This window comes from Rhinatrema bivittatum, chromosome 4 (assembly GCF_901001135.1).
Source record: "Rhinatrema bivittatum chromosome 4, aRhiBiv1.1, whole genome shotgun sequence".
Lineage (NCBI taxonomy): Eukaryota > Metazoa > Chordata > Amphibia > Gymnophiona > Rhinatrematidae > Rhinatrema > Rhinatrema bivittatum.
The window spans coordinates 62,660,257-62,686,312 of record NC_042618.1 but is presented as its reverse complement, the minus strand read 5'-3'; the positions used below and the strand labels follow the sequence as shown (position 1 = coordinate 62,686,312).

At 45.0% G+C, this 26,056-nt stretch overlaps 1 protein-coding gene across 6 annotated transcripts in view; it reads left to right on the top strand.

The window, feature by feature from the left end:
* Window positions 1-26,056, top strand: part of KIAA0586 (KIAA0586 ortholog) — a 299,701-nt gene that overhangs the window by 93,272 nt on the left and 180,373 nt on the right. For 4 of the 6 annotated variants that reach the window (XM_029598205.1, XM_029598204.1, XM_029598208.1 and 1 more), the window contains exons 15-19: window positions 7,926-7,985; window positions 9,801-9,989; window positions 10,846-11,033; window positions 11,319-11,435; window positions 21,351-21,431. In XM_029598205.1, coding sequence (XP_029454065.1) covers window positions 7,926-7,985; window positions 9,801-9,989; window positions 10,846-11,033; window positions 11,319-11,435; window positions 21,351-21,431 — 635 coding nt within the window. The remainder of the gene's footprint in view (window positions 1-7,925; window positions 7,986-9,800; window positions 9,990-10,845; window positions 11,034-11,318; window positions 11,436-21,350; window positions 21,432-26,056) is intronic. The other 2 variants (XM_029598209.1, XM_029598206.1) reach the window with 1 other exon arrangement.

Below are 26,056 nucleotides of genomic sequence, written 5' to 3'. Positions count from 1 at the left end.
GGACCGGATGGTATGCATCCTAGGGTACCAAAGGAACTCAAAAATGAAATTTCTGATCTATTAGTTAAAATTTGTAACCTATCATTAAAATCATCCATTGTACCTGAAGACTGGAGGGTGGCCAATGTAACGCCAATATTTAAAAAAGGCACCAGGGGCGATCCGGGTAACTACAGACCAGTTAGCCTGACTTCAGTGCCTGGAAAAATAGTGGAAAACTATTCTCAAGATCAAAATCGTAGAGCATATAGAAAGACATGGTTTAATGGAACATAGTCAACATGGATTTACCCAAGGGAAGTCTTGCCTAACAAATCTGCTTCATTTTTTTTGAAGGGGTTAATAAACATGTGGATAAAGGTGAACCGGTAGATGTAGCATATTTGGATTTTCAGAAGGCGTTTGACAAAGTCCCTCATGAGAGGCTTCTAAGAAAACTAAAAAGTCATGGGATAGGAGGCGATGTCCTTTCGTGGATTACAAACTGGTTAAAAGACAGGAAGCAGAAAGTAGGATTAAATGGTCAATTTTGTCAGTGGAAAAAGGTAAACAGTAGAGTGCCTCAGGGATCTGTACTTGGACCAGTGCTTTTCAATATATATATAAATGATCTGGAAAGGAATACGATGAGTGAGGTTATCAAATTTGCGGACGATACAAAATTATTCAGAATAGTTAAATCACAAGCGGATTGTGATACATTACAGGAGGACCTTGCAAGACTGGAAGATTGGACATCCAAATGGCAGATGAAATTTAATGTGGACAAGTGCAAGGTGTTGCATATAGGGAAAAATAACCCTTGCTGTAGTTACACGATGTTAGGTTCCATATTAGGAACTACCACCCAGGAAAAAGATCTAGGCATCATAGTGGATAATACTTTAAAATAGTCAGCTCAGTGTGCTACAGCAGTCAAAAAAGCAAACAGAATGTTAGGAATTATTAGGAAGGGAATGGTTAATAAAACGGAAAATGTCACAATGCTGCTTTATCGCTCCATGGTGAGACTGCACCTTGAATACTGTGTACAATTCTGGTCACTGCATCTCAAAAAAGATATAGTTGCGATGGAAAAGGTACAGAGAAGGGCAACCAAAATGATAAAGGGGATGGAACAGCTCCCCTATGAGGAAAGGCTGAAGAGGTTAGGGCTGTTCAGCTTGGAAAAGAGACGACTGAGGGGGGATATGATAGAGGTCTTTAAGATCATGAGAGGTCTTGAACGAGTAGATGTGAATCGGTTATTTACACTTTCGAATAATAGAAGGACTAGGGGGCATTCCATGAAGTTAGCAAGTAACACCTTTAAGATTAATCTGAGAAAATTCTTTTTCACTCAACGCACAATAAAGCTCTGGAATTTGTTGCCAGAGGATGTGGTTAGTGCAGTTAGTGTAGTTGGGTTCAAAAAAGGTTTGGATAAGTTCTTGGAGGAGAAGTCCATTAACGGCTATTAATCAAGTTTACTTAGGGAATAGCCACTGCTATTAGTTGCATCAGTAGCTTGGGATCTTCTTAGTGTTTGGGTAGTTGCCAGGTTCTTGTGGCCTAGTTTGGCCTCTGTTGGAAATAGGATGCTGGGCTTGATGGTCCCTTGGTCTGACCCAACATGTCAAAACTCATTCCATTCGGGCCATGGCGGCCTCGGTGGCTCACTTATGAGTGGCCCCTGTGGACGAGATTTGCAAATCTGCAACATGGAGTTCCCTCTGCAGCTTTGCTTCACATTACACCTTAGACAGGGAGAGCCGACGTGACAGCCATTTCGGTCAGTTGGTCTGGCAAAACCTTTTCAGTAACTAAACCAACTTTTCCTGCCTCAGGCCCTGTTTTCTGATTCAGGATGACTCCTCTTGTTCCAACAGCACTGGTTGTTGTGCCCGTTGGCACCTAGTTAAGTGCTGTTCGTACAATGTTTGTGTGGGAGCAGCCTGTAGCTAGGTATTCACCCACATGTTAGAACTACCATCCTGCTTGTCCTAGGATAAAGCAGAGTTGCTTACCTGTAACAGGTGCTCTCCTAGGACAGTAGGATGGTAGTCTTCACGAAACCTGCCTGTGACCCTGCGGAGCTGGGTTTCTACTGGGTTTGTTATTTTTCTTTTTGTCATAATTATATGTTACAAGATTGAAGAGGGACCCCGTGTGGATGCGAGGATAGTGGCATGCTGGGCATGCTCAGTGCACTTGGTCAAAGTTCTAGAAACTTTGATAGAAGTTTTCCATGCTGGGCTCCATCTGATGATGTCATCCACATGCTAGGACTAACACCCTGCTGTTCTAGGAGAATACTTGTTACAGGTAAGCAACTCTGCTTTACTAGGCTTTATCTTTCTTTATTTTTATTAAAATGTATGGATCGCCTGGTGCACAAGGCTCTAGGCAATTTACAAAAGGTGCATATATAATAAAACATGAAACAATACAAGTTGCACATGAACAAAAATAAGGTGTCAAAAGATAACTTAGAAAAACAGCATCTCTTATTAATCATAAGCAAGCCTGAACAAGTATGTTTTTAGCAAATATCGAAAGATGAGGTAAGTCTCAACTCCTGTGGGAGCGAGTTCCAGAACTTTGGTGCCACAACAGAGAAAACCTTTTCTCATATTTTATCCAAATAGGCCATTTTAGGCAGTGGCACATCTAGCAGTCCCCATCCTGCAGATCACAGTGCAAGCTGGAGTATGACTTCATAAGAAGTTGTAGTAGCTTGAAAACCATTACAGCTGTTTTGTAATGTACCTGCCAATAGAGCTAATGGAGATAATATATATGGGAGTGATGTGTTCCCTTATATTTTTGCCAGTGATAAGGCGACCTTTAGAATTTTGTAGCAGCTGCAGTGAGGAAGCCGGAAAGCCCAGCTAAGCAGTGTTGCAATAATCCAACAGAGGAAAGATTAGTGCCTGAACAACAGATCAAAAGTCATTACAGAGCAGTTGTTTTAGACCACAAAGTACCCCGAGTTTGAAGAATCCAGCCTTAACAACAGCTTTGATTTGTTGTCCAAATGTAAGTGTGGAGTCGAGCCATACCCCAAGGCTTTTCACATGGGGGACAATCAACAATATCAAATTGTCATTTGAAAATTACGTGGGTCTCTGCTCAGGAGAAGGGTGCTGATACACAAATTCAGATTTTTGTAAATTGAGGAAGAATGTACTATGAGACAACTATGACTGGATGGTAGAAATGTAGAGTGATACAGAGGCAACAGTGTCAGACCAGGTAGATTGCAGATGAATGAAAATTTGAATATTATCTGCATAAATATGGTACCCTAACCCAAGGCCTTCAAGTATTCTGCCAGTGGGTGTTTATTTAACGTTAAGCAGCACTGAGCTCAAGGCAGAACCCTGCAAGACACCCATGGGTACTCTAGCCATTGAGATTACTCACATCAGGCTTGATTAGATAATAAGCAATCAGAGACATTGCTCCTAGATCCTAGCTGTTCAGGCTGTACTCTAGTAGAGCAGCTTCAGGTACCACTTCCAGGGCTGCAGACTCTGAGCTGTCTCCTATGATTGAACAGGTCTTCAGCTCCTGGGGCAACAAATTGTTTTTAATTGTTCCGTAGTTGAACAGGCTCCAGGCCTGGCTCCCAGGATGCCTTTAGCCTCTGGTTGAGAAGGCCAAGATAGGTGGCTCCCAATGTCATTTGGCACTTGGTTGATCCAAAAAAAGGCTTCAGGAGACTCTGGAGGGGTTCCTCTATCAGGCACCCCCCCCCCCCCACCCCACCCCTTCAATCTTCTCTCTCTTCTTCTGGCACTGTAAAAAGAAAAATATTTGAAAAGTAGAGGGACAAGTTCTGCCATGTTTACATAGGACTGTGATGTCCTGGTCGGTTGGATCTGTCAGCTGCTCAGAGAATCATCAGCCTCCTGGGTAGGCTTTAGTTGGGCTTTATCTTGGTGAGAAACTCTTCATTGTCAGGAAGCTCTGCCATGGCCCTTTCTGTGATCATGGAGGCCATTTTAGGCCACAGCTGTTTTGTTTCTGGAGAGTTGGATAGACCTACTTCAGATTCTGGCAGGCCGTCTGAAGCCTCTGGAGAAGCTGGGTCTGCTGATCAGGAGATAGTCTTTCAGGGGAAAGTCCTGGTGAGGGCTGGTGCTCCTATAGTAACAGGTAATGTCAGCAGAAAAAGACCCAAGCAATCCATCCAACCTGCCCTGCAATCTCTTTTGTATTTATTTTATTTTATTTTATTTTTAGGGTTCTCTACAGTTACCCCAGTCAACATGAGTTTTCTTTTTTTCTGTCTCCATCATTTAGCCACTATGAATCCTTTGTGTTTATCCCATGCCCTTTTGAATTCATTGCCATCTTTGTCCTCACGACATCCTCTGGGGAGGGCATGCCATACTTTCAGCACTCTTTCTGTGAAGACATACTTCCTGATGTTGGTCCTTGTTCTACAGTTTTCTTTCTATCGAAAAAAGATTGATTCTTGTGCATTATTAATAGCTTTCAAGTATTTAAAAATTTGTATCATATCACCCCGTTTCTTCTCCCTTCCAGCACAATCATAGTTAGATCCTTCACTTTTATCTCATATCTCTTTAGGTGCAGACACCATACCATTTTGGTTGCCTTTTTCTGGACTACTTCCTTCCTGTCTCCATCTTTTTTAACACAGACGAAGCCTCACAAATGATCTGTATAGGGTCATTATTGCATCATTTTTCCTGCTAGTTATGCCTCTCTATGCAACCCAGCATCCCTTTGGCCTTAGCTACCAGCTTGTCACACTCCTTCGCCATCGACAGATCATCAGACACTGTCGCCCCGAGGGTTCTTTCCCAGTCCATGCAAATTAGAATGTTATTTTTAGGAAAACTCTCTCACTAAAACGACTTTCCTGGCGTGTAGCCAGATGGACTCAGAACGAATGGTTCTGAGTCCATCTGTCTACACTAAGGAAAAGGAGATTATCAGGTAAGTAATCTCAACATTTGTGGACCAGATATCAGGGTCTGAATGTATGTTAGTAAAATTGGATTTTCAGGAACCCTTATAATTTCTTTGGCATTGTCGTCCTGATTTTTTTATCTGTATCTGGGAAGGAGGTATTGGAGGGTTTACTAGTATTAGCTTCTAAATATCCCTATTTTTTTTGGTTTTAGAAGATTTTAATTTACATGAGGCTCAGAATTCAGGATTTAAGATTTCTGACATTTTAGATATATTAAGGGTAGGGGATTTGAATCAAATAGTGGTGGGAGTGACTCATGTTAAAGACCATTTACTCTGATCTAGTCTTTGGTTCTGATATGGCAATTTATTTTGGAGTACCGAAGAAGTTTTATGGAGTGATCATTTTTTGATGAACTTAAGCTCTATTTTTTTAGGGGATTTAGTTAGAAAGAACCAGGTAAAGGAGTTTCAGTACCCTACTCTAAATAGGGGAAATTAGATTCTAAGAAATATTATGAGAAAGTGGATGCTTGTTGGATGGAGGGAGATGTTGAGAGTTTGAGTAGAGGATGGCGTGATTTGATGGAACAAACTTCGAAGGAAGGGAGGATGGAAAGTAAGAGAGAATGAATGGGAAGAGAATTCCTTCCCCTTGGTATACAGTTGAATTGGCTGAGCTTAAGAGAGGTTGCTATTGCCTGGAGAGGCGATGGCATAGAACATATAATTCAGAGGATAGGAATCTATGGCGAAGGTTTAAATGCAGTGTATTTTAAGGTAATTGTTTTAGCAAAAATGTATTATATGAGTAGAGTGAAATCTTGAAATCTGTGGATTATAACTCAAGAGCTTTATTTCGGGTGGTAAAATTGTTGGTGGGAACTCAATCAAAAAATTTGATTTTTGATGAGATTCCGGATTGTGAAATTATAGCACAGTTTTTTGTTTGTTTTTTTTTAAAGAAAATGTTGAATCATTAGTGGAGGGGATGAAAGAAATAAGGGGGGGTGACTGTGGGAGTATGAGGTCATTCCTAGGGGAGAGGGTAGTTTTTAGTTTGGAGGTTTTTGATTCATTATCTTTACTGGAAGTGAAGCAATTGGTTGCTCAGGTTAAACCATCCTATTTTTGTTTAGGTGCTTGCCCGTCTTGGTTGATCCAGGGATGTTCAGATAAAGTGGTCGCTTGACTTCATAAGAACATAAGAAATTGCCATGCTGGGTCAGACCAAGGATCCATCAAGCCCAGCATCCTGTTTCCAACAAAGGCCAAACCAGGCCACAAGAACCTGGCAATTATCCAAACATTAAGAAGATCCCATGCTACTGATGCAATTAATAGCAGTGCCTATTCCCTAAGTAAACTTGATTAATAGCTGTTAATGGACTTCTCCTCCAAGAACTTATCCGAACCTTTTTTGAACCCAGCTACACTAACTGCACTAACCACATCCTCTGGCAACAAATTCCAGAGCTTTATTGTGTGTTGAGTGAAAAGAATTTTCTCCGATTAGTCTTAAATATGCTACTTGCTAACTTCATGAAATGCCCCCTAGTCCTTCTATTATTCGAAAGTTTAAATAACCAATTCACATCTACTCGTTCAAGACCTCTCATGAACTTAAAGACCTCTATCATATCTCCCCTCAGCCGTCTCTCCTCCAAGCTGAACAGCCCTAACTTCTTTAGCCTTTTCTCATAGGGCAGCTGTTCCATCCCCTTTATCATTTTGGTTGCCCTTCTCTGTACCTTCTCCATCGCAACTATATCTTTTTTGAGATGCGGCGACCAGAATTGTACACAGTATTCAAGGTGCGGTCTCACCATGGAGGCATCATGACATCTTCCGTTTTATTAACCATTCCCTTCCTAATAATTCCTAACATTCTGTTTGCTTTTTTGACTGCTGCAGCACACTGAGCCGACGATTTTAAAGTATTATCCACTATGATCCCTAGATCTTTTTCCTGGGTGGTAGCTCCTAATATGGAATCTAACATCGTGTAACTACAGCAAGGGTTATTTTTCCCTATATGTAACACCTTGCACTTGTCCACATTAAATTTCATCTGCCATTTGGATGCCCAATCCTTCTTACTCAAGATCATGTCACCCTTTCTCCTTGGCCAGATAGTCTTGCTTTTGACCTTTCAAAAAGGAGGAGGTTTTACTCAAGATAGATTTATAGCTTTTTAAATATTTATTGAAGCCTTCTCTGGTATCTAAAATGTCTAATTTCTGTAGGAAGCCTCATAGACCGTTTCTCTTTTGGTAGACCGTGTAAAGGAGAGGTAGCTTCTAATTTGTTTTTGTAGAGCTGGATCAAAGAGCTGATTTTTGTCAGCAGAAGGGCAATCAGGTGCCAGAGATGCTGCAGGTGAATTCCAGGCTTCCTTGTGGGCTGAGTCTACAGCAATTACGCTGCAGGATATTTGTCAGACAGTCATATAAGTTGTCGTTAAATTTCTTTCATCAAGCATTACAAAATTAATGTGAAAGCTAAAGAACAATGCAGCATTTGGGGCAGTTGTTCTCCATGGACAAGCATCACATAACAGCTACACAAGATGGGTGATGTCATCCAGGGCGCTGATTTGATCATTTTTTTTTTCCCCTCTAGCCTAGACACTTCTGGATTTTGTTTTGGCCATGTGCGGGATTTCCCACATTAGCAGTGGCTGTGATTCATTTATCCTTAATTCAGAGACCTCTAGTCTTTAAAAGGTTTCTTTCCTTGAGAGAAACCAAAGATTTTATAGGTATGGTGTTCGCTGTTCTTCTCCCCTTCTAATCTCTAGCAAAATTCCAAAAGGAGGCTTGCTGTTGGAGTTACTCTCCTGTTTTGGAGTTTTATAGGGGGGTTTTTTTTTTAATATAGTGGTTTTTCTACTCCATTGCTTTGACCTAAATTTACTGATAGTGCCCGAGTTGTACCGCTCTTAATTGTGGCAATGATATCATTAAAAAGAATTGTTCTCTTTCTCCATCTGCCGGCAGGGAGGTATCCCCCATGCGGCTGGACTGATCTAGCAGGATTCAAGGAAAGAAAACTAACAGGTAAGATTAAATTTCTCTTTTTGAAATCAAAAAGAATCTTCATCTACTATCGCTTTATTTTGAGAAAATTGCTTCCTGTCTATCAAAATGGAAAAAGCAAATTATTTGACATTGCGATTATTTCACCATGGGTGAAAGTAGAAAAGCATGAAGCAATTTGGGAGAAATTTTGGAGGAACTGGGATAATTCCAACTGATGTATTTTGTCTTTCAGTCCTTTGACTACTGCATGTAAGGCCACTGCATTCTCTCTACTTATTTGTTCCTCTGTTGTTAATTAGGGATTTTGTCTTTGTAACAGGTCTGAGTTAATTGTTATCTCTGATGTTGTACAACTTGTTTAAATAAAAAGTAAAAAAGAAAAAAGAATATTCATGGAATGAGACTTGAGCAATACTGCGCCCTCTTCCGCTCAACTACCTCTAAACTGTGGTTGTCCGCTTTAACTTTCCCAAGAGAAATGCAAATTATATGTGAAGTGGTTGTCTCATAAAGAAAAATGACTTCAGTATAGTTTTTTAGGAAGAAACAAGCATTTGATCAGACGTGCAGAAGCCACTTCCCTGAAGGCAATCTGACACTGCCTGGCCATCCCTTTAGGTGATCCTAATACAGGTCTTGAGTTTTCAGTCTGCCTTATCAGAGGAAGCAGACGATCACAGATAGATAATTTGATTCTCTCTGAAGGGCCAATGTACTTAGGAGCACACATTTTTACGCATATAAGATTTAGTAAGGGTTTTAGCACAAAAAATGTATATACAAATTAGCACACACCCATGCAAATCCCATGTTCATGAAGACATTAGCTATTACTTCCCAATGCAGAGAGGTATATTTAAAGCCCTGAAGGTTTAACTCTCATTTTTGTAATGCTGGAAATTTAACTCCTGGGTCAACGTTAGGTTACAGTTAACTTACATTTCTGGGACTAGTCTTAGTCTCTGCGATGATGTACCAGTGTGGACCCAGACCTGGAGTTCCTGGGTGCGAGGGACTTGGACTTGGGTCTTTTTGGGTCCAGAGTGGACCAACACGCCCAGGAACCAAAGGTTTGGGACCATACCAGCACAGCATCATAATTTTATTGCTCTGGGATTAGTGTTATGTTCAAACATTCTAAGTGAAATAAGCATGAATAAGAACATTAACATTCCAGCATACATTTGTTTCTCATGCATACAACAAGCAAAATCACAGTTTTAAAATTCTCAGCTCTTACCCTTCACTCCACCCAATCCTATTCCCCCACTGCAGAGAATAAAGAGCAGAACACACTTCAAAGCAACAAAAGTGCAGAAATGGAAAAAATAAAACAAATTATCTAACAGAAACTCTGAAGCAGGTCTAAAGTTAACTACTGTCTAACTTAGCTAAATTTCAGTGTTATCTGGCTAAGTTAGCCAGATAACTTTCTTAAAATACTACCACAATGCCTCTTTTTTTTTTTTTTTTTTTAATCCTGCTAAGTATTCAAAAACTAGCCATTTAGACAGATAACTTGTAAGTTATTCATCTAAAGGCTTTGAATATTGACATCCGTAAATATAAAAGATTTAAGAGACAAAATATACAAATTGCAGTTGACTTAATTAGTATTCTAGGCTGCCCAGGGCTGCCTTAGCAAAAACTCCATTATCTTAGAGCATGGCTCATGACTGAAAGGATGTTGTTACCCAAGCTATAGCTAAATTAATGGAGGTTTAAAACTTTTACAATATGATAAATACTGAAAGCTCTTTGAAGTCACTGTGTTTAGTATTCTTAATCTTCTGGATTGTTGTGTAATTGTGATATGAATTGTACCCATTCCAGGTGTGAAGGTAAAGTCTGCAAGAACACAGACTGGCTCTTTCCCCCAGCAGATGATAGGAAGGAGCCCTCCAATGCAGTATCCCCTATTGGTACCACTTCAGCAGGATCCACAGTATGTGTTCAGCCTGAACAACCCCAACATGTCTGGCCCAATGGAAGGGCATCTGATCCCTATGGCTATTCCGTTAGGTAAGAAGGAAGAGAGCAGTGGTTTTTCTGATCATCTCAGTTTAGGTCTCCTGATCAGGACTGCTGAGGTGAAAGCAGCAATACTAGTGACAGTCTTCAGACACCAGCTTTCTCATTTCTTGGTTAAAGATCACCCTCTTAGCCCTGTTTGTTTTTTTTTCTGAAGTATTATATACAGTACAGTAGTGCTAAATTTTGTTAGCCTGCCTTTTGCAGTCTAGGTAGTGACTGTGCAGTTGAAAAGAAGCTAGCAGTAACATATGAGATTGCGCTAAAAATCAGTAGCTCTTGGTTGGATCCTGACTGGGGTGAAATGTTTCTTGCTGTAGTCACTGCCTTCCCACCACTAGATGTCACTATAGCTAATGAAAACACAGGAGAGAAGCTGAGAGTGGATCTAAGCAAAAAGAGCCAAGGCTTCAAACTACCCCTGGAAGATTTTAGATGTTAACTGAAGAAGTAATTTGTATGGTTTCTTTTTGGAAATTATGTAGGAATAGTACTGTTGCTCTTTCCTGTATTATAATGTATACTTATCTTGAATTGGTGATCATCACTGCCCATGGTTAAGAACAACCAGGAGGTTGAAAAATATAGACCGTTAGAGAATCAGATTAAGACATAGGCACATGTCTAGGGCTCCAAATTTTGAAGGCACGCAAACATTGAGATTTCCCCTGCTGCTTTTTGATTTTCAGGGAGTAAAAACTCCTACTCTTAGTCCACTGCCTATGGGTGCCATGACCTTAAATTTGGCCCTGGACTGTTAATCTTGTTAAAATAAATAAATGGTGATGGGTCAGGAAGAATCTTGTAAACTACAATGTGCTTTTCTTATTACTGACATGAATGTTAGGCAGATCACAGTTTGATGATGTTGCACCACACCCAGCTGCTGTCCTTGTAACTCGACCACAGCCCATCACAGTCACCACTTCTATCCCTCCAACTGCTCCCAAACCACAGCTGACAGTAAAGAAGCCCAACGTTGCTGTTGTGGAGATGAAGTCTGAGAAGAAGGAGCCCCCCAAACTCGCCGTCCAGGTAGGAATCCAGAACAGGAGAAGAAAGTGGCACAGATTTGTGGAATAATACGTCAGCGGTGTAATGAAACCAGTGAGACCCAAAGGGGCCAACTGAATCTTTTTCTGACTGACTGATAGGTCTTTAACAGCCTGTAAAATGCCTTTTCCTCGTGGGTTATTGTCTGTCGGGCCATTGCTTCTCAATCTGCTCAGCATCCCATCAGTTTTGAACTTTGGAACGAGTGGACTCAGCTGTACGGTGAAGGAGAAGCAGGATGTTTCAGTATCTGATGTCTCTTTGTAGGTGCTGCCAAATGTGGATATTGACAGCGTTGGGAGTGACAGTGCAAGTCTCAGTGAGAGGTCTCTGAGCCCAGTAGTAAGACTGCCTCCGCCTGCTCCAGAAGAGACTGTCCTACAGGTATGCACTAGAATGTAGTTCACTGTTTTTTGTAAGTATTAATTATTGCTGCAATTTCATATTATATAGTAATCAGTTAGAAATGAGTTCATCACACTTGCCTCCAGTAACACTAGCCTAGGAGATTTTGACTGATTAAATCACAGAAGATAAAGCAGAATCAGGCTTGGCTCATAACTGGATGGACACCACCAGGGAAGAATGAGTACTGTTGGCTGCAGAGGGCAATGATAAACCTCTGCTGTTGGTTCTGCCAGGAAGAAAAGGTCACAAACACCATGGTGAAACCATGGCTGCTTGATTCTTGACACCTAGAAATGGATAGAGGATAGGAAAACTAGCTGAAACCCATTACATTTCCTGGAGGTCCCAGCACTTCCTTCCTTTCTCCTCAGCTTGATCTCAGCCTGTGCCCAGTACATTCTGATCCCCCTCCTCAGCACATCCTAACCCACTCCTCCATCTCGATCACAACACTACTCACCTCTGTTTTCTAGTTCAGACCCTGCACACTATGATTCTCCATGCCCAGCCGGCCCTAGCATACTCTGATCCCCTCCTCCCCCCTTCCCATCTGGATCCCAGCATACCCTGACTCTGACCTTCCCCTTCCCAGCTCAACCCCAGCACAACCCTGGCCCCCCCCACCCCCCTTTTTTCCCTCTCTCACTGGCCTAATCCAAGCACATCCTGATCCCCTGCTTCAGCCTGATGCCAGCACTCCCTTATCCCCTGTCCAGTGTGTCCTCAGTACATTCTCGATCCCCTTCCCTAATCCAAACCTAGCACATTTCACCCCCCAGCCCAGATCCAGCATACTCTTGACTGCCCCCCCTTTCTCCCACTCATCTCCTGCACATGCCCAACCCCTTGCGCCAGCCCCCCTTCCCAATATCCAAAATGAAATAACATTAAACATCCAAAAAAAAAAGTCCTTAAAAACCAGAGGGAAATAAATTACCTTGCCCATTGAACCCCTCACAATAACCCCTCCCCATTGCAGACCTTACCAAATTATGGGTCCATGCCAGTGTAACCTCTAATATTTGAAAGGCTGCATGCTTGTTAATTTTGCTTTTGTGCAACTTTTTATAAGCGGCGTTCAAATTTGTGTGCTAACAGGCAATATAATGCAAATAATATCAGGATTTCTTGTGCGCAGAGCTGACGACCTGTGTGTGCACGCGTATATGCAAAGCCTATCACCCTATCATTTCTGTCCCAGTCCTCTGGCTTAGCAAAATGGCCCCAGTCAACCCGAGGCCAGGCACCATTATGATGTACAACAGATTCTGCCATATAACATAATGGTACCAGGCCTCGGGTTGACCAGCAGCCATTTTCCTAAGCCAGGGAAGGGGCAGGAGTGGCAGGGGATATCTCCTGCCTTTGGGAAGCCCTGTAGAACTGAGATTACATAAGGGCTAGGGTAGAGAGAGAGGTTGGTGGGAAGTCCTGGGAGCCGGGGTTCCTTCACATAAGTGGGCTTGGTGGTGGGGGCCTGAACCAGGATCGGTATTGTTTTTTTGTTTTTTTTTCTAATTTGGTGGTTAGTGTCAGGGAGCGCATATGTGTTGCGGAGCGCATGCACATCCCCACCAGGTTACCAGCAAACAGAGATAGAGATATATATATAGAGAGATAAAGATTTAGATATACATAGTTACATACACAGATACATAGATATCAATATCTTTATCTCTATATATGTGTGGGTGCATGTAGTAGAAAATAACAAAAGGCAAAACATATACTAAAGTATTCTGAAATTACACTGTACTAATAAGAAAAATGGACCACTAATCTGTCAATTTTACTAACAATTTTTAGGAAAAAATGTATTCTTAGTACACTATGTGTATATATGTGTGTGTGTATGTATGTATGTATGTATATATAATATGACTACTGTGATGCTTACTATTTTGCTGAGTACAACAGATTAATCTTAGTTGATCTGTTTTGCATTTGTCATGTGCAGGCTTCACATGACCTTATTGCTCCTGGCTTAAAAATAAATTACTCAGAGTGAAACCCCCTGCCAATAGTGGTACTTAGCCTCTGCTGGGATTACTTCTATTTTTGTCAATTTGCAACCACATAAAATAATTCAGTACCCTGGAATTAGCGTTTTTCAAAAGCTGTTCACCCAGGTAAACAGGTTGTCTGAAAAATGTCCATCCCTAAGCTAGCTACAATCGCGTATCTTTAGCTGAGTTAAGGGGAAGTGTTCTTTTCCTGATATTTGGACTAAAATTCAGATTGATAACACTGGAGATGACAACACCAGATTGCTTTGTTAAACTGACTGTTACAGTTCAATTTTCTGCCAGCTTGGCTACTTTGCAATAGTACTGCCCAGACAATGTACCGGACCCAAACACTGTAGGTTTGGGTCCAGTGCCCAGGGAAGATGACAGGGCTTTGGCATGTCCTTTAAGATATAAGCTCTACGGAAAAATGCTGTTCCCTGTATGTACCCGGATCAGTCCAGACCATGCGTTATGCCTCCCTTCCAGCAGATGGAGACAGAAGAAAACTTGTGAGGCGCCCGCTACTACCCTAGAACGCCCTCTGCGTCCCTTAAGAACATAAGAAATTGCCATGCTGGGTCAGACCAAGGGTCCATCAAGCCCAGCATCCTGTTTCCAACAGAGGCCAAAACCAGGCCACAAGAACCTGGCAATTACCCAAACACCAAGAAGATCCCATGCTACTGATGCAATTAATAGCAGTGGCTATTCCCTAAGTAAAATTGATTAACAGCCATTAATGGACTTCTCCTCCAAGAACTTATCCAAACCTTTTTTGAACTCAGCTACACTAACTGCACTAACCACATCCTCTGGCAACAAATTCCAGAGCTTTATTGTGCGTTGAGTGAAAAAGAATTTTCTCCGATTAGTCTTAAATGTGTTACTTGCTAACTTCATGGAATGCTCCCTGGTCCTTCTATTATTCGAAAGTGTAAATAACCGAGTCACGTCTATTTGTTCAAGACCTCTCATGATCTTAAAGACCTCTATCATATCCCCCCTCAGCTGTCTCTTCTCCAAGCTGAACAATCCTAACCTCTTTAGCCTTTCTTCATAGGGGAGCTGTTCCATCCCCTTTATCATTTTGGTTGCCCTTCTCTGTACCTTCTCCATCGCAACTATATCTTTTTTGAGATGCAGTGACCAGAATTGTTCACAGTATTCAAGGTGCGGTCTCACCATGGAGCGATATAGAGGCATTATGACATTTTCCGTTCTATTAACCATTCCCTTCCTAATATTTCTTAACTTTCTATTTGCTTTTTTGACTGCTGCAGCACACTGAGCTGACGATTTTAAAGTATTATCCACTATGATGCCTAGATCTTTTTCTTCCGTCTCCAGCAGATGAAGGCTGTTAAACCTGCGGTTCCCACTTAAATTTCAAATTGCTTTCAAGGAAAGTTAGGAAGATAATTTTTCTTTTCCCTTTCCTTTCACAGTGCTTGTTTCTTTTGAATGGATCACCTTTAAAAAGAAACTCAAAACCTGGCTCTTCCTCCAAGCATACCCCCAATCACCTTCACCACCTATAAACACCTTAACCCAACCTCCATCTAGTACTAGTACTAACACCCCTACCACAGGACCTACACCCATCCCCTCAAGACAACCACAAACCCCTCACTTATCATCCACACAATAATCTATCTCTTATTAGCACCGTACATATCTTTTTACCCCTTTCACTGTTGCCCTTGCGCATTTTCAAATGTTGCACACAACCTATGTACATACCACTTGTTCATTGTTTCCCTGTACATATTTTCTCCTCACGTTTCCGTCTTCACCCCCCCTGCCCCCCCCTTTGTCTCGACCACCCCCTCCCCTCCCTCCCCTATTTATTTAGTTATTGATCTGTTACTATGTTCTAGGTTACACAATGTTCCTTGTAAAGGCTTTGCCTATATATATCCTTTTTTTAAGTTATCTGTAAACCGGCACGATGTGCAAACGGTTGCCGGTATATAAAATTAAATAAATAAATAAAATAAATTTCACAGGAAAGTGATAGAATTCTTTTAAATTGCCTGATTTACAGCTTGCATTTGTACCTGGTCTTGAGAATAGGCATTTATTTCTCAGGTAGGTCCTGGTTCTTTTAAGTTTCTCTGTTCCTGGCTCCTAAGGGTGCAAGCTGGTGGTCCAGCCGCTCCCCCTACCCTAAGACCGACTGACCTGAGAGGTGACATTCCTTGGGGCTGTGTGTGCTGAGAGGTGTCATTCCTCACTTTTTTTTTTTTTTTTAAATAAAAGAGCTAAGACCAAGTTATTGCGGTCATTAGGAAATAGTCGACTCCGGTTTTTTTTTTTGTTTTGTTTGTTTTCTCTGCGACTGCCAGGGACCGTTTCGGGGGCACGTTTCAGTCAGCGACTCAGCTGTTTTCCTCCCCCCATGCCGCGTGGGACGTGATGCTCAGTTTGCGGGGAACCCGGGATGTGGCTCTCCCGCAAGGGTATTTGTACTAGATGCCTCCCCAGCGGGGAGGGCTCATCAAGGGTGGTTAGTCGGCCAGGAATTAACTCTCCAGTCCGTCCTTCCTCGGGGGGGGGGGGAGGTCAGCTCCATTCCCGCCAAGTGCGGGAACGGCGGTCATCTTGAATTCAGATGCGGCTGCTACAGCGCATCCACAGGGCAACCCCGATGCCGATTTTTCTCTCTGCCCCCGCCCGTTTTGAGTCCCGTGGACCCCCTTGGGGACCCCTCAGCCGCGGGGGCAGATTCAGGACACAGTTCCTTTGCACCTCCAGATGCATAGGGGTAGATTTTAAAAGAAGCGCGATCAGCCTACTTTTGCTTGCGCATCAGACTCAAGCAAAAGTACGCTGGATTTTAGTAGATACGCGCGGAGCCGCGCGTATCCACTAAAATCCTGGATCGGCGCGCGCAAGGCTATCGATTTTGTATAGCCTGCGCGCGCCGAGCCGCGCTGCCTCCCCCCGTTCCCTCCAAGGCCGCTCCGAAATCGGAGCGGCCTTGGAGGGAACTTTCCTTTGCCCTCCCCTCACCTTCCCCTCCCTTCCCCTACCTAACCCACCCGCCCGGCCCTGTCTACACCCCCCCCTTACCTTTGTCGGGGGATTTACGCCTCCCGGAGGGAGACGTAAATCCCCGCGCGCCAGCGGGCCTGCTGCGCGCCGGGCCGCGACCTGGGGGCGGGTACGGAGGGCGCGGCCACGCCCCCGGGCCGTAGCCACGCCCCCGTACCCGCCCCCAAAACGCTGCCGACACGCCCCCGGAACGCCGCGACGACCGGGCCCGCCCCCCCGACACGCCCCCGACACGCCCCCCTCCGAGAACCCCGGGACTTACGCGAGTCCCGTGGCTCTGCGCGCGCCGGGAGGCCTATGTAAAATAGGCTTCCCGGCGCGCAGGGCCCTGCTCGCCTAAATCCGCCCGGTTTTGGGCGGATTTAGGCGAGCAGGGCTCTGAAAATCTACCCCATAATGCTTACCTGGCCCGTATGTATCAGCAGGATAGCGTGCATTCTGTGCCCCCTCCCCCTAAGGTAAGCAAATTTGATGGTTCCCAGGATGTTTCGGGGACTCCTTCAGGCTCTACTCAGGTTTGAATAGTCCCCAGACCAAGCTTGCTGGACCCGTCTCCTGTCGATCCGGCTGCGTCCGGTATGCACGTGGAGGGGGATGATCCCAGGGTCTTGCATCTTTTTAAAAGGGATGAGCTGGAAGCGCTTATTCCCCATGTGCTATCGGAGTTGGATATTGATGCGCCTCAGGATCCACCAGACACAAATACAGGAGTGTCCAAAGGGGATCCTGTTCTAGCGGGACTACGTCCCCTTGCAAAATCTTTCCCTTTTCACTCCTGTTACTGCAGATCCTGTCCAGAGAGTGGGATTCTCCTGACTCGAGCCTGCGAGTGGGGCGAACTATGGATAAGCTCTATCCTCTTCCGGAGGAATTCTTAGAACTTCTCAAAGTTCCAAAGGTAGACGCATCTGTGTTGGCGGTCACTAAGAGGACACCATCCCTGTGACAGGAGGAACAGCTTTGCGTGACCTACAGGACCGAAAACTAGAAGTCTACCTCAAGAGAATTTTTGAGCAGTCAGCCTTGAGGGTCAGAGCAGTGGTCTGCAGCTCTCTAATGCAAAGAGCAGGGCTGAGATGGGTACAGCAGCTGCTCGGTGCCCAGCAGCTGCTGGGCACCGAGCTCATTTCGACACTAGTGTGGGCAAAGTGTTCCTGCACCAGGACCGGGCGCTCAATATCATTTCTCAGATACGTTTCCAGCGCCTGCCACTTCCCATGGCATAGGATTATCTCCAAGTTCTAGGCTCAATGGCATCCACCATAGACTTGGTACCCTGGGCTTTTGCGCAAATGCAACCTTTACAGAGAGTATTGCTCTCCCATTGGAAACCGGTGTTGCAGGAGTTCCAAGCTCCCTTGCCGCTCCTGGATCTGGCCAAGGACGGCCTAGGCTGGTGGCTCAGTCTGGATCATTTGCTCAGCGGAATAGACTTGGAGGTGCCGCAGTGGGTGGTCGTCACCATGGATGCCCTCCACCTCGGGGATGGTGTGTCAAACTCAGGCGGCTCAGGGCCACTGGTCCTCGGAGCAAGCGAAATGGCCGATCAATCGGCTGGAGACCCGGGCAGTTTGTCTGGCCCTGAAGTGGTTTCTCCCTTAGAATCCGCACAGGCATGCCGCACACCAATCAGACAATGCTACCACAGTGGCATACATCAGTTGGCAAGGGGGAACGAAAAGTCGGCACGTCTCTCGGGAGATGGACAAGCTTATGACAAGGGCGGAGCATCACTTAATGCGTCTAGCGGCTTCCCATATAGCGGGAGTGGACAATGTGCAAGCGGATTTCTTAAGTGGGCAGAGGTTGGATCCCGGAGAGTGGGAACTATCCAGAGAAGCAATGTCACTTCTGATCCGGCGGTGGGGGTCTCCTCATCTCGACTTGATGGCCACTCTAATGAATGCGAAGGCACCCCGCTTTTTCAGTCGCAGAAGAGAGCACGGGGCGGAAGGAGTGGATGCTCTGGTGCTGTCCTGGTCTCACGACATTCTACTTTACGTGTTTCCCCCATGGCCTCTGGTGGGAAAGGTCCTATGGAGAATAGAAGTCCACCGCGGAGCGGTGATTCTCGTGGCGCCAGAGTGGCCAAGAAGGCCGTGGTTTGCGGATCTCGTGAATCTAGCAGTGGACGGTCCGCTTCGTCTGGGTCACCTTCCTCGGCTCCTTCGTCAGGGTCCCGTATTTTTTGACCGGGCCGATCGCTTCTGTCTTGTGGCCTGGCTTTTGAAAGGAGATGGCTGAGACAAAGAGGCTATCCAGAGGAAGTCATCTCTATGCTTTTGCAGGCCAGGAAAACTTCCACCTCCATTTTTTATGTGCGAATATGGAAGGTGTTTGACTCCTGGTGTGAGTCCAGGGGGATTGCTCCTCCTCGGGCGTCTATGGTTCAGATTCTTTCTTTCCTGCAGAGCGGTCTAGGCAAGGGTTTGGCATACAATTCTCTTCGGGTTCAGGTAGTAGCCCTTGGTTCACTCGTAGGGCGTATGGATGGGGCGTCACATCCGGAGATCATCCGCTTTTTGAAAGGTGTAAAGCACTTGAGACCTCCGGTCCGTGCCCTGTGTCCTTCGTGGAATCTTAATCTGGTGCCACGGGCTCTGTGTGGGCCACCCTTTGAGCCGCTGAAGAATTCTACGCTCAGATTTAACTCTGAAGACAGTGTTCCTAGTGTCTATTTCTTCAGCCTGCAGAATTTCGGAACTACAGGCATTATCTTGTAGAGAGCCCAATCTGCGCTTCACGGATTTGGGTGTCACCCTGACCACAGTGCCATCTTTTCTCCCGACAGTGGTGTCCGCCTTTATGTTAATCAATCAGTGGAGCTCCTAGCATTTCAAGAAGTCTCCAGGGAGCTGCAGCGGCTTGATGTTAAGCATGCTTTACCTGGAGGTCACAAACGGTTTCTGTTTTTCGGACCACCTGCTTGTCCTCTGGGGTGGCCCCAAGAAAGGACACCAGGCCTCAAAGACCACTATAGCTCGCTGGTTGAAAGAAGTTATTGTTGCCTCGTATATTGGCTCGGGTAAGCGTCCTCCGGAGGGTATTAAAGCGCATTCATTCCGTTTTCAGGCGACTTCCTGGGCGGAAAGTCAGGCAGTGTCTCCTCAGGAAATTTGCAGAGCAGCTACATGGAAGTCACTACATACCTTCGCGCGTCATTATCGTTTAAATCTCAGACCACTGGGGTTGGGTTCGTTTGGCAATCAGGTCATTCGAGCAGGGCTATCTGGGGCCCACCCTATCTAGGGAAGCTCTGGTACATCCCACGGTCTGGACTGATCTGGGTTATGTACAGGGAAAAGAAAATTATTCCTTACCTGCTAATTTTCGTTCCCCCTAGTACCACGGATCAGTCCGGATGCCCACCCAGGGGTTTTTCATGCTTGAACAATGTTCTCTTTCAGTATAGCCAGCCAGCTCGATGTCGTTACTAAGAAGCTGCAAGGATTCTCGAAGGTTTCGGGATTTGCATTTGCAAGTTGTGACCTACAGAAACTATATGGCTTGACGACAACATGTATATAGTTCCCTGATCAGTTGGGATTTTTTGCTTGATCCATTCACCAGTTAGTTCTGTGTTTGTTCTGCTTTGATATTCTTAATACTGAAGGGACACAGAGTGCACGCTAGGGTAATAGCGGGCGCCTCGCAAGTTTTCTTCTGTCTCCATCTGCTGGAAGGGAGGCATAACCCACGGTCTGGACTGATCCGTGGTATTACAGGAACGAAAATTAGCAGGTAAGGAATAATTTTCTTATGGACTCCTATGACTTGGGTGATCTCTGTAGTTGGAGCTGAAGCTTTGAAGGATCCAGATTCACTTAAGGCTTTCTTCCTAACCTTTGGCTAGTTGGCATTATAGATTGCACAGTACTCTCTGGGCAGAGACAGACAGCAAAAAATAATCTTTTTATCTTTATTGAGATTTATTACTTGCTTACATGCAAAGCACAGGGACAGTAACTTTGAAACAGTCGCGCGGGTGCACATGTTCAAGTGTATGTTGGCTTGCGCCAAAGTGCGTGGCCATATTATGCGCGCGTGGTATAAAATAGGCTGTAGGCACCTACATGTGCGCATAATTTGATATGAACGCATACAAACGCCACCTCTATCGCATAAGTGGGGGGGATTTTAATAGACGTGCACCGACACAATTACCAGTTTCCCCAGTTTGCCCAGGCAAATAGAACTTCCTAACCCTCCTGGTTAATGAGCCTCCCGTTTATCCTGTTAGTCCCTACCTTTAAAACCCTGCTGACTAGCCTAGTTTTTTTTTTGTTTTGTTTTAAGACTTAATGCCAGCCTTAGCAGAAATAATGTTATGCAGTAGGGGACCCCGGCGCATGCTTGTGCATGTATTTACGCACTGGTTTCATTCTTAAATCCTGAAACGCCATGCTCTGCCTAGATCACGCCCATGTCCATGTCTTGCTCCTTTTTGTGGGCGCCTTTTAAAATCCACGCGGTGCGCACCGACCTGACATCTGCGCATATCTCCTGGCTTTGGTGTGTGCTGGGCTTTTAAAATTCACCCCTAAGCAATTTACAAAGCTAAACGTACATAATTCTAAAACACAAATAAGAATTCACGGTATCATAAAATCAAAAAAAGATAATGACAAACAATAGTGGGGACTGGCCTGATTTTAAGGTAATTTAGTTTAAAAGTAGGCCAACTTTAAACAGATGAGTTTTTAATAAAACCTTACTAGTCTAACAGACTAATAATGCCTTTGGAAATGAGTATGCAAGTATATAACGTTTTACTCAAAAATATATATATTTAAAGAAATCTAACATTATTTTTCAACCTGTTTTTAAGACTCCAGAACCTGGTCAGCATGAAGAGGAATGTACTGAGTTTCCAGGAACAGACTTTGTTGATGTAACTGATATTGCACAGGTAACAGAACCCCTTGGGCTCTTGGCTAAGAACAGCAAGTAACCCAGACAGTGCATTATAGCATTACTGCAGGCAGACTGAATGAAATATGGAAAAATAGATGTTTGAGATCACTAGATTCTTAATAGTCTGAGTTTGCTAATGATGTTCAGTTGCTGCTTTGATATCAATAGAGTTTGTTGTCTTTGTTCTCAGCAAATACTGACGTCCAGTATGTAAATCAAGCTGCTCTGACTGGTCTTGAGCTTTGGGTCTTTTGGCATAGCAGATGGGGGCTCTTGAGCTGAGGAAGGACTCATGGCCTCACCTTGCTAACAGAGGAGAGCTACTGATGGATTATTTTATTAAATTAAATGTTTATTAAGATATTTTCAATTATAATGCTAAACAAAGATAACACTTTTTCTAAAGCTGAAATTACCACCACACTTAACTACAGAATGCAGGAAGAACAATATTCAAACACCCAGCTTGCCCCCACTCCCCACCAGACCTTATCCCCCATGAGACAGTGGTGGAATCTAGTGGATCTGCACTGCAAGCCCTGTGGAGTAGGGAAGCATCCTTTTTATACGGTTTATCCTGAGCTGGGTTGCTAAAGTTTGGCGAAAGAAGACTGATATATAGCCAGTGATTTGGCTCTCTTCGGATCTGCCATGCGGCCTGCGCTTCTAGAACCTGAACCTCTGCACCAAAGGAAAGTATTGGTTTCTATGTATCTTTATTTGTTCTCAGAGTAAAAAAAAAAACAAAAACAAGGAGAGAACAAGGAACCTAGTTAGAGGAATCTGTGCAGCAGCGGGGTTCCAGTTGCAGAAGCTACCTTAGCTCGAGGAGCTCAGCAATGGGGTTTTTCAGCAGCTTCTCTGCCTGTGGAGGAGACAGGGTGTTGGCTCCGTGGTGCTGAGGGACTGTTCCCCTGCTTGCTGTTGAGGTGCTGGTGTGCCGCGAGTGGGGGAAGGAACAGTGTGTGCGTGTGGCAAGAGCAGCATGGCGTTTGGGGGGTCTGCGTCGAGCATGGCTGCACCGGGAGAACAAGCATCACGGGTGACTGGATTTAGCTCTGAGGTTTTTCACGTTAGTGTGGATACAGCGGCCATTTTTTTATTCTCTGGCAGTGTCGGCGAGAGAGGCAGGGGAATCCCCTTCTCAACTATTGCCAGCAGTTCCCTATTCCACAGAGGCGCAGAGAGGCTCTTGCACTGAGGAGGAGTCTCTGGTTCTTGTAGAGGTCTTTTGCTGGTTTTAATTTGCTTATTTGCTAAGCGTGTTTAGTGGGATGCTGGGCTCTTGGCCCTAGTCTCCATGGATTCTCGGCCAGTCAAGAGGCCTGAGCTGTTGAGAAGCTCTTCAGGCCAATGATTTTCGGTGCTGGATGTTAAACAGATCCAGGCTTAAACTCGCTGAAGGTGCAGGCAGGCTTTGCTTAGCCATGTGGTAGGCCATGGCTGTGGTTCTTTTCCCATGTGCGTAGGCATGGGCGCTCATTCTTGCTGCGTGGTGGTTGTATGCACGGGGACCTGTGCACGTAAGGCTGTGGCCTAGATTGGAGTGCGTACGTCTGCGACCTAGACTTGAGTGTATTTGCGCAAGTACATGAGTGTATACTTGCATAGGGACTTGTACATGTACTTGTGCGCGTGTGACCGCGACCTAGTCTTGAGCGTGTATTTGCGTGCATCCTGGAGGGGTGTGTGTGTGTAAGCCCGGGTGGCATTGATGTGTGCCCAGGAGGCTGTCTAAAGCTGAAGTTCAGGAGAGCTAGGTGCTGGGGACAAACAGATCCAAGCACCTTGCTATCTGTGAGACTTGCCGTCTGATAGCAACTCAGTCCTCACTCTCTCTCTGTTTCTGTCAGTGCTGTTTAGATGCTCCAAGCAATTTGACTACTACAGCTTTTGCCCATGTCCCCTCGGTCTATGGTGCCTCTGTAGGGGAGTGGAGTGAGAGGTGAGGCAATTGTCAGTTCTCCTTTCTTGTTCCTGGGGGGGCAGAAGCTTCCCTGAGAGAGAGAGGTTGGAGAGAGCAAGTTTGGGCCCATGGGCTCCAGTATAGCTCCATCCTTCTCTTGGGTGGAATGTTTCCAGGGCCTGCAGACCTTTCTGTAGGGGTGCCCAGCGAAGGTGAAGCAGCCTACTATGTAGGGATCGTGTGCTTAGGCCTCTCATTTATCAGTCTTGGTTGGCAAATGCTGCAGGGAGGCTGTCCCTGGTAATTTTCAAGGGGGTGTGGATTATGAAACATCTGAGGATTCCGATGGGGAATAGGCTTTCTCACTTCTAGAAGAGGGAGAAATTGCATATGATTGAGAGCCACTTTAGATTCTGTTCAGATTTTTTCTTTTTTTTACAGAGATGTCTTGCTGAGTTTGTTGGCTCAGACCCCCCCCCCCCCTCCCCCTGTATACAATCATGAGTTATTGGATTTAAAGAAGGTAATTCCGGTTCTCAAGGTTCCCAGTTTCCGCATAGAAACTCTGAGTTCCAACTCTGAGATCCATTATTGCGGTTGTATGCAAGAGAGAGTTCTTGGCATCTCTCGCTTTGATAGAGGCATATCTGCACATAACCATCAGGCCGGACCACCAGAGATTCCTGAGGTTTATGATCAAAAGGGAACATTTTTGGTTTTGAGTCCTTCCCTTATGCTGCTGACTGCTCCACGTACCTTCACCAAGGTAATGGTGGTGGGGCGGCCTCATTGTAAAAGGAGGGTGAGTTGGTGAATCCATATTTGAATGACTGGCTCATTCATGTGAAATCAGATGACCTCTGTTGAAATCTGTACAAAAGGTACCGATGTGCTTGACGTCTTTAGGATAGATGGTGAACCTAGCAATGACAAAACAACAAAGAGCACTGAATAGGTCCTTAGAATCAAATAAAGAACACAAAAGGCACCACCAAATCACTTTAGGTGTGCAACAAAATTCCAATTGTGTAAGATAAAAAATTGTTCATGAATTAAGAGCTGCATCTGCAAGCCTGTCGACGTGTTCAAACACACCTAGTTGAACTGTCCGGTCTTTTCTTCATTTGCAGCTCTTACTGGGCTCAAAAGCCTCTGGTGGTTGTTATAGCTGGTAAGCTTAAAGAAAATATTTTGATGTGTTAACGGACTTTTGTCGGTAGCTTATAAACTGCATGAATAATGTCACATTGTCCCGTTCTTGTAAATAAACTGTCTTCTCGTTCTTATAAATAACCAATCTCCCCGACAGCGGCCGGTGTTTCGCTGCACAACTTGCAGCTTCGTCAGGGGGGAATACCTCCTATCCAGACATAGGTCTCACAAAAAATGTTCAGAGGAACGCGGGACAGAGACGCGGGAAAAGACCGGTCGGTTCAACTAGGTGTGTTTGAACACATCGACAGACTTGCAGATGCAGCTCTTAATTCATGAACAATTTTTTATCTTACACAATTGGAATTTTGTTGTGCGCCTAAAGTGATTTGGTGGTGCCTTTTGTGTTCTTTATTTGAACCTAGCAATGAGCCATTTAGTCTTCTTACAAACTCTGAAGTATCTGGGAGCTCAGTTCGACACACTGGCAGAGAGAGTTTTCTCAGAGAGAGAGTACTGACATTGTAGTCAGATTAGGCTTCTGCTAGAGCAGCGGTTCTCAACCTATGGGTCGCGACCCCGGCGGGGGTCGAACGCCCAAAACACAGGGGTCGCGCGCTCCCGGTCTCTCCCGCTGCCGTTGCCGCCGGGCTGTCAGCACGTTCAAGCCCAGCGGGAACGGCAGCGGCGCTAGAAGAAGCTCTGCACCCGCGGCTGGGCCTTTTCTTCTTCCTGCGCCTGCCCCCCCCCCTCCCGTGACCCGGAACAGGAAGTGAATCGTGGTGCGCGGGAAGGAGAGAGAGCCGCGCGAAAAAGTAGCAGCAGCGGCTGCAGCATCGGTCCCCGAGCAATAGAAGCAGCCGGTAATGGAGAAAGGAGACAGCAGCATGAGCCTCCCGCGGCCGATGGGATTCTTCTTTCTTGGCCAGCGGAGGCTGCTGCAGCTCCCATTTGTGCTCGGGGGAGAAGAGGAAGTGAGTGAGAGAAAGAGAGAGAAGCAGCCAGCCAGCCTGTGTGTGATTGACTGGTCAGAGAGCTGATGTGTGTGTGTATGTGAGAGACAATGAAAGTGATTGCTCAGGGAGATGACTGATGTGTATGTGAGAGTGTGAGACATTAGTCAGGGAGGTGTGTGTGTGAGAGAGAGAGAGAAAAAGCATGGAAGTGAGAAGTCTGGGTATGTGAGAAAGCATGGGCGTAAGAAGCCTGGTGTTGTGGGGGTGAAAGAAAGCATGGGAGTGAGAAACCAGGGTGAGTGTGCATGCATGAGAGAGAGAGACTGCTTGGTAAGGTGATGGTGTGTGTGAGAGAAAAAGACTGGTGTGTGTGTGTGAATATGAGAGAATGTGATTCAGGGAATGAGAAGCCTGTGCACGTGGAGAGTGAGCATGGAAATGAGAGAGACTGGTGTGTGTGTAACAGAGAGAAAGTGATTATGGGAATGAGAAGCCTGTGCATGTGGAGAGAACAAGCATGGGAGTGAGAGACTGGTGAGTGAGTGTGTGTGTGTGTGTGTGTGAGAGAGAGAGAGACAGAGAAAGTGATTATGAGAGTGAGAAGCC